At 35.6% G+C, this 12,406-nt stretch overlaps 1 protein-coding gene across 3 annotated transcripts in view; it reads left to right on the forward strand.

The window, feature by feature from the left end:
* The window catches only part of LOC148946091 (uncharacterized), a 109,169-nt gene extending 102,550 nt beyond the window's left edge, over positions 1–6,619 (forward strand). For all 3 annotated transcript variants that reach the window (XM_089097765.1, XM_089097764.1, XM_089097763.1), the window contains one exon: positions 5,713–6,619. In XM_089097765.1, coding sequence (XP_088953891.1) covers positions 5,753–6,433 — 681 coding nt within the window. In that variant the 5' untranslated portion in view covers positions 5,713–5,752 and the 3' untranslated portion in view covers positions 6,434–6,619. The remainder of the gene's footprint in view (positions 1–5,712) is intronic.
* Positions 6,620–12,406: the final 5,787 nt, after the last annotated feature.

Below are 12,406 nucleotides of genomic sequence, written 5' to 3' on the forward strand. Positions count from 1 at the left end.
TGGGGGAAGGGACATTGCTATGAAGGGGACGCCAGATTTCTCTGCATTATTTAAAAAAAGATCAGAAATTAAATATAAAAAACAAATTTTTCAACTGCAACAGCAGCAACATCAAAACTTAAAACGAACAAAAAATATTACATATATGATTGGGTTTACCCCCTAGTCACTACCTCGCTCTTTAAGCCAAATATTTTTTAGTACTTTCATAAGAGCTATTTATTCTAATTAACGGCCTTTGTGATTAAGCAGTAATTTTTTAATTGGAACAAAGTTCAAACTTTCGCTTAAAGAGCTAGGTATTGACTAGGGGGCGAACCCCCTAATATACGTATTGAAAATATATGAATATAGAAGTTCGTTACGTAAGTTAATTCGTAAGTTACGTATATTTATTACTAATAAAAACGTTTGTAAAAAAAGATTAAACAAGTTTCGAGAAAGCCATTTAACCAAATAAAAGTAAAATTAATGTGCAAATTTTGTTTTAACTATTCATGTACGGTGAGCCAAGATCAAAACCTGCATTAATTCAAAAATGTTCAAAAATTAAATAAAAAAAACAAGTTTTTTTAACTGAAAGTAAGGAACGACGTTAAAACTTAAAATGACCAGAAAGTATTCCATATATGAAAGGGGCTGTCGCTGTCCCCGCCTCAGCGCCTCGCTCTTTACGCTAAAGTTTCACTTTTTCACAACTCTATTTTTTAAACAATAAAAAACTTCGGCGTAAAGAGCAAGGCGTAGAGAAGTGGCCAGCCCCTTTCATATACGGAATACTTTCTGTTCGTTTTAAGTTTTAACGTCGTTCCTTACTTTCAGTTAAAAAACTTGTTTGTTTTTTTATTTAATAGAGTCATAGAGCGCTTTGGGAAACTTTTTTATAATAGAAAAATAAAGCCTTGCGATGTTTTCAATGGCTTAAATTTGCGTATTTTGGTATCATCTGAAGGTTATGATTTTGTAGACCAATCTGAAACAAAGGTGTCAGGTTAGTGCTTGGCTAGGCCTATAAAGTAACCAGAGATTTGCAAAATGCTCCGTCCTATAGATGGTAGAAATAACTGAATTTCTTAAGTTTATATAAGGTTTTTTAGTTCATAATTTCAAATCATACTAAAGTGTGTTTTCACAGTTTAAACTTTAAACTGCTAGCTATAGATAATACGGCTGTGTAACCAGTGAACGGTCTTACAAATCAGTCTATAATTTTTTAGGCTGCTCAATGTCTTTGACTACGAATATACATATACATATGTAGTACCGGGAGCCCGGTGGCTTCGCCGCTGGGCCCCGGCACTCGGCATGCGGTAGGCTTCTATATATAGATTCCCACTGTCACTTGCATTCTACACGCAGACAATTTGAGCCTTTTCTAGATGTCATGACGTCCAAATGGAGCTTAAAATTAGAAGTCGTGGCATTGCGTAATTACATTTTTTTTTATTAGATCTTTAACTTTTGCCTCGTCTTGTCTTTTGTCATTATGAAAGACATATCGCCGAACCTTTGTTTCTTTCAATTGTTTAGGTGGCGGCACAAAAGCTTCTTTTTCTTCCAAACGATTTATCTAGTCAAGGTTTTTGATTATACAAGGTATGGAAGGCCTTTAAGACCACCTTTTGTTTCTTTTAATTGTTCAGGTGGTGGGACAAAATGTTCTTCTTTTGCCTTGGCTTATCTTTTTTCATTATGAAAGACATATCCCCAAACCTTTGTTTCTTTTAATTGTTCAGGTGGTGGGACAAAAACGTCTTCTTTTGTCTCGGCTTGTCTTTTGTCATTATGAAAGACATATCGCCGAAACTTTGTTTTTTTTTAAACAAAGGTATGGTAGGCATTGATGAGCTCATCCATGTTAAAATTCCAAACCCAATCATCATCGCTATCATTTTCAATTTTGACACGTTTTAATTATCGCTGTCCAGGTTGACTTTCATTGACTCCCTGCTCTTCATTTTCCATTTTTAACTTACTCACTTGTTTGTTGTCATATGTCTTCTAACTGCGTGTGTCTTAGCTCTTCATTTTCATTTTTAACACGCTCTAATTGTCGTTTTCGCATGTATTCTAACCGCCTGTGTCTTTGCTCTTCATTTTCATTTTTGACATGTTAGTTTAGGTGTTGGTTCCAAAGAATCATCATTTATAAGTTACTGCAACTGCAAATTTTCGTTTTTCGGGCCTTCCAACAAACATTATATTACATAAATAACTGCTGCGTTGGAAACTCAACAATCTTATTTATGCTATGCATGACATCGTATAGGAAAATACTTCTATGATGTTATATATGATGTCATAAGAAATGCTTATATGATGTACTAGCATAGTATATGACGTCATTTGCAAAAACCAAATTCAGGCTCTTAACGATTTTTCTCAGACTTCTGACCTATCGTATAGATCGTTTTTTTATGCGAAAATATGCCTAGATATACCAATTTTCCCAAACACATATGGAGCTATTTTCGAGAAATAGAATAAATATATACATACACAATTATTACTCATATATAAAAATAGTGTATATAAATATATATATATATATATATATATATATATATATATATATATATATATATATATATATATATATATATATATATATATATATATATATATATATATATGTATATATATATATATTTGTCTGTGTAGCATATGTGTGTGCATGTGACCTGTAAAATTTTTTTGAGTTTTTTAGAGAATTTATATTGTATTCTAAAAATTATCAGCCTGACGGCTAATGAAAGGCTAACTACTTTAAGTAGTTAGCCTTTACTAATGTTAGTAGTTAAGAGACAAATTAGTCTCTTATTTCTTTCAGGTAAACTCGGGACTTATTTACTCCTAAAACAGCATCTTATTTTTTTGTGAGCTTTGGGCTTTTCGTAAAGCATTAGTTTTTCCAAATTCTACAAGTGTAGGAAATATCATTGAGCTAACATATCATATTTGAGCCAGGCTTATACTCCAAGATCTACGTTCCATGGGGTAATAAGCATTAACTTGTTCGTTTTAAGTTTTAGGTTTGAGTTTCTTTTTTGATCTGTGTTATTTATGCAATTGCGCAAAGAAAAGGCTTGGGGCTTTTTTCATATGGGCATCAAATATAAGTTTCAGTTCCTGCCTTTCTTAACTTTCTTTTGAAATGTGTCCCAAGAGGTATATTGTCACTGTTTTCTCTTAGAAGGCGCAAAAAGAAAAATCAATTTTTACAAAATAACCTACATTAATTTGTATTAAATTTCTTTTTTGTATTAAAACAACTGAGAATGACAACTTTCCCAAAGTTGTCCGATCAAAATTTTGAGATTGCCATTTTGTTCAGTATTGTTGAAAGGTTTGATAAAACTGTCTTTCAGGATTTCTTTTTTGTATTATCGACCTCATATTGGTAGACTTCGAAATCAGCTGAGATTTTACGATAGGATTTATATTTTTCCTCATTAAAAGATGCACAATTAGAAGAAGGGGTATCCTGTCATGGGTATAGGCTATAAGCTGCAAAAACATAAGACTACAGTGGCTATTTAAGGTGTATTCCACACAAGAAGAAAAAGATCTTTAATACAAATTTAATACAAAAAATACAAAAAAAACTTAAGACACATAGACACACGTGTCGTATATTATAAGGAAATTTTGCACTAAAACGTTCTTATATTTATGTTTGCTATCCTGAATTTGCTGTGCAGGATTTTTAATAAAAACCACACGCTCCAGTTCTTCCAAAAAAATACTAATTTTGCTTCTATGGCTATAAGATAAGTCTTTTAACAAGTAAAACGAATGGGGAAACAAACTGTCAAGGCGGCAAAAACACCCATTGTTTAGTTTAAAACAGTGAAATAATTTAAAAACACCAAAGGAAAAAAACTCCCCTCTACGTACAGCACCCGTCCTTTAAATAAACAATGGCGTCCCAGAAAAACTGTCCTTCATATATTTAGGAAAGTGGTAAAGTCAGGTGAAAGAAACTTTCTGTAATTAGGTTAAACAACAATTCCAAAAAATCTTTGAAAGTGTCCTGGTTTGCTTATCATAATTACCTACAAAGGGATTTATATTTAATAAGTTGTTTCTTTCCGTTCATTCTGTATGAAAATTCTCTTTATCAGGCTCCTTGACAAATAGAAAAGTATATTTATTTCTTGAGTATCTTCTTATGGGCCTTTAACCCACCCCCGCAATATCACACGTCCTCGCTAGAATCGGATTATTGGGGCTGTATATTAATATCAAATTATATGAAACTTTCGAGATTCAAAAATAAATTTTTACAAAATTGTCCAAGTTCAACAAAGTCCAATGCCCTGTAGAGGCTGGACGAGAAAGCATTACTTCAGAAGATTGAAGTCTGATTCGATGAGTATTGCCTGGAGCGCGCATAGGAGGAAAATTGCAAGAAAAGTTGAAGAATTTACATTCCAAGGGATGGGTGAATTCTATATACTTCTTTTAAGTGGTTTTGACCGATTGGCTATCTCAGAATCTTTCTTCAGTAGCATTTTGGCTCTATTTGGCAAAAATCGTTGTTTTACAGCAATGAAAATGGGAACGTGTCTGCGGCACAATCTCTTTATTGACGTAAGAAGATGCTACAATTTCTAATTTTCAATCAAAGGAGCCACCTAATGATAATCTACATTCACCGTGTTTCAATTTGCTATAAGGAACAAAGGGAGCCATAACAGTGTTGCTGCGACGCCGCCCAAAATGGCAGAAAATAGATCTATTCTGTAGCACCATCTATTTTGCTTCTAAAAAATTGCGCTATATATTTTATTTCGTTCAAATATACACGTTCTCGACGTTCTGTGACCTTATGTTTCATGCTACCGTCTCTGGGAAAAGCCATCCACCACCTTTCAAAAGGTTTTGGAAAATACTTGTCGCTAGAGTTTCCTCGAAACTCGTTTTGCAATTTCGGTTACTATGGGCGGTTTTCGCTCTTTACTGGGCCGCAGCTAGTACAGAAATCATTATACCGCAAATGAAATCCTATCTTTAATTAATGTCAAAGCTTTACTATGAATCAACAGCATTAGTTTTGAGCTAAGGATTCTAACCGTGAATTTAGTTCTAAATCATTAGCGTTCAAGGCAAAAGGCAAATAGCACAACGACAGCATCATGCACACCGAACGAATGGCGGAAAGAGATGCAGAATTGGATACATAGATGCAAAACCAAAAACAAATTCGAAGGCACCTGTACTAGTTTTGAAGAATAAAGTCGTTCCCAATTGCGACAGACGGTGAACAGCTTCTTCCTATTATGTTATCGGTGAGGCGAGGCCTTTATACATATTTAAAAGTTATTAATGTTGAGTTCATGCATTTGCAGTTTTTATGTGTAAATTATCTAGTGTTTAATCTTGTTAACAACAAATGAGGCGCAGTTACAATAAATTGAAAACGACAAAATGTTTGAACTATTAGCAAAAAGCTTCGTTTTACAAGGTGGCTAAAGAACGTATATGGTAGCCACATCCTACCAACTGAATTTACCCAATAGGGCACAAAATCCCTGCTCTGTTCCATGATGTGAGTTCAAATGCTTTCTTCTGGTAAGATAAGTGAAGTATTTTTTTTCTCTTCTTGAATTAGCGAAGATCTGTCCTTCAGTTAATTTCGGGAAGCAAGTAAACCCGTTTATAGGAATTTAAGTATTTCTTTTGAGTGTTAGTGACAATTTTTTTTTTCAGGTCTAACCAATTAAACCCAGCGCTATTTACTTACGAAAATATGTCCATTCCATGTCAGGGGAGGATGGAAAAGCACCATGGAAATACTTCAAACGTGATAAGCCCATTCCTTTTTGAATCCCAATCACAGATTGCCAAGTCATTTTTAGAACGACGCGTTAGTGAAACAAATATGTTTGGTCCCTTTCCAGCACGCCAAAATGAACTGCAGCAACCAAAACGAGAGATTACAAATGACGAAAAAACTGAGAAAGAAAATTTATCTGATCGTTACCCAAAAACGTCAGATGATTCAGATACGGAACAAGATTATAATTCAGGTAATATTCAAAATTACGAACTTGGAACCAGAAAGACAAAAAGTGGGAAAACGCTGCGCTTAAGCATAAATGCCCGCGAGAGAAGAAGAATGCATGATTTGAACGATGCTCTGGATGAGCTTCGTAGCGTCATACCATACGCACATTCCCCATCTGTCCGCAAACTAAGTAAAATAGCAACTTTGCTTTTAGCAAAGAACTATATAATGATGCAAGCCAACGCGATCGAAGAGCTGCGTCGTGCCGTAGCTTACATGAATCAACAGTTTGCTCTTCAAAACGGTACTGCATTGATGAATACGGCTAATTTACTGGGTCCAGGGGAACCTAGTTTATCAGCTGTTCAAATAAGCAACTTTGGATTACAAAACTTCTTAAAGCAGCAGGATCCACAGACTTAAGACGATACTTTTATTGTATGTTGTTAAGAATTCAACTGTGCCAAAAGACCGGGTGAACCAGAAAAGAAAACACTGAAACTACAATTTTTGGTAACAATAGTGTATAATGCGTCGAAGATTGTTTAATTGTTATAATCTTTATCCTGTAATATGTGTTTCTAGTCAATGCCCTCATAAATACGCTCATTTTTACTCTCTTGTTATTTAACCAATACCTATAAGAATAGTTTCTTACTAAACTTATCCTTTTGTAGGAATAGGCCCAGTTATCATTTAAAATAATAATCTGCTCAACGTGATCTTTATTTTATAATTTCTTAGACCAGATTAGCTTTTCGGTTTTTACATTAATTGGAAATCTAGAAGTATACAACAAAGGGCAAGATTCTTAATCATGTTTTATCTGAAGTAGAGAAAAATAGCTAAATTAGAACTCTAAAGCATACGGGAAAAAACAAATAAATAATGACAGAAAGCCTTATAAATAAAGAAAAAGAAAACCTAAGAAAAACCGTTATAGATGTTTGTCAAAAGGCAGAAGACAATCTAATGATATAAAGTTTTATACAAATGTAGTTCCATGCGATAGTCTAATCAAGCTGATCCCACAATAATGCACGGATCCACACAGTGAATACTGTATTCCCAAATAGAAATATAACGAAGTGGAATAATACTTTTTAACTTTTTTTTAGGTTGTAATCAAGCCTCCCCCCCCCAAAAAAAAGATGGACTGGAAGCTGGGCCATTAAACGTTTGTTTTTCATTGGCTTGAAGTTTACATCTTCAAATAATTGGACCATGGAGACCCCCGATGAAAAAAAAAAAAAAAAAAAAACATCGCTTCATCTGAAAACCGTTTTTGAAAACGGCCGCTTTATCCAGTTCCTACAACTACAAGGATATTTTTAAAGTTACTCCAAGCGCTAATGTTTTATAACCCTTGGGCACTGGCTTACCTTAGCAATAATACGAGGATCAATCTCGTACTACGAAATGAATAATATTACTAATTATTACAAAATTTATACTACGAAAATTGATCCTTAAAGTGTGACTTATTCCGGTTGCCGGTCAGCCTTTCTAAAAATTACTTCTCAACGACAGGTTTGTCATGACTTTTTGAGTCAATCAGAAGTCAGAGGGCTTATGTCTTCAATGAGTCCAGACTAAGAGGAGTTACTGGAATGTTTTTCCGAATTAAATTGGCCCAGAAACATCCCCACGAATTTCGTGTCTTCGATCAGCTTGAAAATAACACCCAAAAGACCGTGGGCCAAGCGAACCCCAATACAGAAGGACTTAAAACTTACTTTCACAAGTTAAAGCTGCACGAGACAAAGTTCGAGCCCCAAGAGGGGAACAAAAATAGACCAAAGTTTCTGTTCATTTTGAAACTTGTGCTTGAAAATTCTAAGCCCATAATGGATTTATTTTGGATCCCAATAAAAAACGAATCCACTTTCTTAAATATGGGTCACAAAAGAGTAAAAACCCCTTTTTTCTTAACAACTTATATTATACGTCTGTAAGTGCCTGGGTGAAATGGACTTTTTTCTTGAAATTACATCCATAAGACCCTGGGTAGAGCCCAAATGTGCCAAAAAAAACTTGAAAAACTAGTTTTCCTGAACTTGGATGAGAAATCTAATTTTTATTTGAACGGAATGAAACTTACACTGTTTAGTCCTTAGGCCAAGAGGAAAGTAGAACAAAAATTAAGAAGAAAGACTAATTTGGTTGCATAAAAGTGGACACATAAACTGTTTCCCTCTCCTATTGACTTGAAGCTCTTAGGAATTAGGGCCAAGAGGACCTTAAATTTTATCAAAGGGAAAGGGTGCTAGGGTGTCCGAAATTAGACCAAAATTTTTGCCTTTAATCAGCTTTAAGCTTAAGTCCGCAAGCCCTTAGGCCAAGGATTCTTAATGATGAAAAATTTAGGCTGTAGTCACGCCCTAACTCCTCCCCGAAAATGGGACTGGAAGTTATGCCAATAAATTTATTTTTCAATTAATATGTAACATGTCTTTAAATTATTGGGCCAAAAATAAGTCCAATGAGCAAAATAAAAAAACATTGGTTCTCTTGAAAAGGGGGCTTTAAATGGATCCTGTAAGAATAGTTGTTCACCTATTCCAGACGCTTATTTTCAACAGCTTCTGGCACTCAGTGGTGGATCTAGAGGGAGGGGGAGGGGGCTTGCGTCCTCCTAACGTAGCTTAAAGTAGTGTAATTTACTTAATTAACGCAAGTTTGTGTTAATTCAACTTGCTCCTAACACAAGTTTATCTACTACTACTACTACTACCAACTCACCGCAGCACCTAGCCGCCTGAGGCCAACACAGCTACGCACGCTCCTCCTCCATCCTAATCTATTCAAAGCCTCCTTCTTTACACCCTCCAGGAAGTTCCTATTTCCTTTAAATCTTTCTTTATGACGTCCTCCCATCCCAGACGAGGACGAGTGAAAATTTGGTCGACACATACACTACCTTTTCTAAAACCGCACTGTTCTTCTCTTAAAACTTTGTCTACGGCATCTCTCAGTCTAAAAAGTATCATATTACTAAGTAATTTGCTACCTACAGAGACCAGACTAATCCCTCGATAATTACCACACTCACTTTGATCACCTTTCTTATAAAGTGGCTTAATTAAGGTGTTCCTAAAATCGTTAGATACTTCCCCTTTTTCAAAAATCATATTCATAATCTTCAGTAACTTATGTCTAACCTCAGAGCCACCATATTTAAGAAACTCATTTACCACCCTATCAGCACCTGGAGCCTGATTATTTGTTAGTCCTTTTAGTACTGTCGCTAATTCCTCCTCACAAAACAAATCTTCTTTCACATCCAAGGTATCACAAACTTTTTCATTTTCCTCTATATCTCTTCCTTCAACTCTATCTCGGTTAAGCAAATTCTCAAAATGTTCGGCCCATCTCTCTTTAGTTTTTTCCTTATCGCTATTTGCGGCCCCATTCCTATCTTTAACTGGGCCAAGTCCGCATTGACTACTGCCTCTCAATTTTTTAACATGCCAGTACAATATTTTACTATTATACCGTCTAGCTGCATTTTCCAGATCCTTGGCTTTTTTATCCATGGCCTCTACTTCAAACCTCCTTAAATCATATTTTAATGCTTTCTTCACTTTCTTTACATTCCTTTTGTTTTCATATGATCTATCACTCAGGTAATTCTTGTACAAGTCCTTTCTCCTTTCTGTCTAACATAAAGCTTTTTCACTAATATTCTTAGCTGCAGTTCTAGCGTTCTTGCCTAAGACACCTTCAGCCACTTCACAAATCATTTTTCTAAAATTATTCCAACCATCTTCCACATTATCAAATTTTAAACTCTTAAGTTTAGTATTCAACTGTTCCTGGAAAGCTTCTCTCAAATTATTATCTTGGAGTCTACCAACATCATAAGTTTCCGGGAGGTAGTTACCCTTCCGATGTTTCAGCTTTAAAGTAACCCTTGACACTACTAGATGGTGATCTTTACTGTTAACATCAATAACGGCACTCCTATATGCCCTAGTATCTTGTATTGATCCTGCCAGTCTTTGGTTTACAATAACTGAATCAATAAGGTTAGCTGTCTTGCCATCATGTGAATACCATGTTAACTTATGTGCCATTTTATGACCAAAACCGTATTGGTTATAACTAGATTGTTATACCTACAAAATTGCAGAAGTCTGTATCCATTGCTGTTTTCTTTTCCCACACCAAATTTACCTAGGCTAGGTTACCATCTATTCCTATTTCTACCAACATGGGCGTTAAAATCTCCCAGTAAAACATCATATTTCTACCTGGGACCCTGCCTATTTGCTCCTGTAACTGTAAGCAAAATTCAGCTGAGTCACGAGTTTCTCCGTCAGTCGGTTCTACAGGGGCATATACTACTATAACTGATACCCTGAACTTTTTAGTCATAAAATGAGCAATTAGTATTCTATTATTAATACCTTCCCAGCCTAAACAAGACTTAGCAGATTCCTTTTTCATCATGAGCCCTACTCCTTGTCTATGTACCCCATCCTTCCTGCCTGAGTAAACAAATTCTATATCACCTAATTTCATACTTCCTACTCCTGGGACATGAGTTTCTGAAACTCCTAATAAATCCAGTTCGAATCGTCTGAATTCATCAGTCAAAATGTCGATACGATAGTCATTTTTTAACGTCGTAACATTCCAAATTCCAATTTTCATGTTCTTTAAATGATTGAAATTATTTTCGCCTCAGGAAAAGCAATGATCCCGGATACCAGTGCAGGACGGGGATCACATATCTTCTCAAGTCTACACCGAAGTGTTTAAGTCGGCTTAGAACCGGACAGCATGAAGTCCCTGGGACCTCCATGAATGGGGGCTTTGTGCAATCCTGGGCCCATCTTGGTCACAACATGGTTTTCAGCATTAGCCGATGCTCTTCTATCAACAAGAGTCAAAATCCTGCACAGACAATCTCAAGTCTATTACCTTCGACTCATTATATATTCATGCCTACAAATATTATGCTACGATGGGGAGGCAGCCCATAAAAGATATATTAGCTTGGAAGAGGTTTTTCAGCCCGAAAACGCCCGTCAAATTATACCAAGCCCAGAAGAATTATCCATTAGTCAGAATCCCGTGCGAATGCTGTGTCGTTTACTAGGCTATAATTTCCTCGAGTGGCGCCACTCCTCAAGTAGGAATAGAGTTGACCGCAAGGTCCCCAGTCTTGCAGGTACCCCAAAAGGGTCGAGGCAGCCCTTTGCAGAGGCCGTTGTTCATAGACCACCCCCCACCCTAAGAAAATCCTGGGTCCAGCTTTGCTGGCACTGACTAGCTCTAGCAATAATGTTACTCAGACAACAATACCCCCTAGTACAATATTGCGTTAAAGTTGATACTGAAGATCGAAGTTATTCTAGTTTCCCAGTCATCCTTTTTTAAGCTAAGAGCATTGTTCAATGGTAGGGCTGTCATTACTTTTCGATCACTCAGAAGCACAGTACATAAATTATAGCACAGTATATAACTATATCTTTATACTGCGCTCAGTAGTAACAGGGCTAATATTTTTAACCAGTTCAGACCAAAAGGATTATTGAAATGTTGTTGATCATCCCAGACCAAAAGACTATTTGATTTGAAACTCTTAGAACCATGTCTGCAAATTTTCCGTCTCGAACAGGCTTAAAGATTACATCCATAAGCTATGGGTCAAGTAAAAACCAATGCAGAAGAAACTAGAGCTCATTTTGTCGCATTGATTTGTGACACCTAAAAAAAGGCCCAAACTTTTATCATCTCTGATTGGCTGTAAAATTGCAGGGCATGTAGACAGGCCTCAATTAAGACATAACATTTTGAAAACACTTTTGTTAAATCGAGTTCTGACGTTTAGAACTTGGCCAAGTCAATTGCCTTAAACTTACAAGCCTTGTAAAATGGACCAATGAATGTCCTCGTACTCTTGAGAATGAAAATAGGAAGAAGTTATTGCACCAGTTCATGGCGAAAGAATATCTTAACAGGTTTTTTCGTCCATTCGCTTGAAACTTATGGGAGACGTAGACAAAAATTGTATTTTTCCGACTAGCTTTAAACCTTCTACATATTTACTGGACCATATGGATCTCAAGAAGGACAAAATATTTTAAGTAGAAATTTTGTTATATTGATTCGAGATGAAAAAAATCCAAAGAAACATGAATGAAGATAAAAAGAAGGAAACCTAAAGGACATCCCATCCAAAGATACATCAAACAAGGTAAAAAAAGAAAAGAAACTAATTTGCTTATATTGATTCGTGGCATCCGATTTATATTTCTATAATGGATACAATTCGGATTTGTGTTTTTGTGTTGAAAGACAAGGAAACAGAGGTGTTCTTACAAATGACTTAGATGTACTATTTAAGATATTTTTTTTAAAGACGATAAAAGAGGGCTGTATCTAAAT

The sequence above is a fragment of the Artemia sp. Qi Xiang Cuo genome, chromosome 12 (assembly GCF_049724085.1).
Source record: "Artemia sp. Qi Xiang Cuo chromosome 12, ASM4972408v1, whole genome shotgun sequence".
NCBI lineage: Eukaryota > Metazoa > Arthropoda > Branchiopoda > Anostraca > Artemiidae > Artemia > Artemia sp. Qi Xiang Cuo.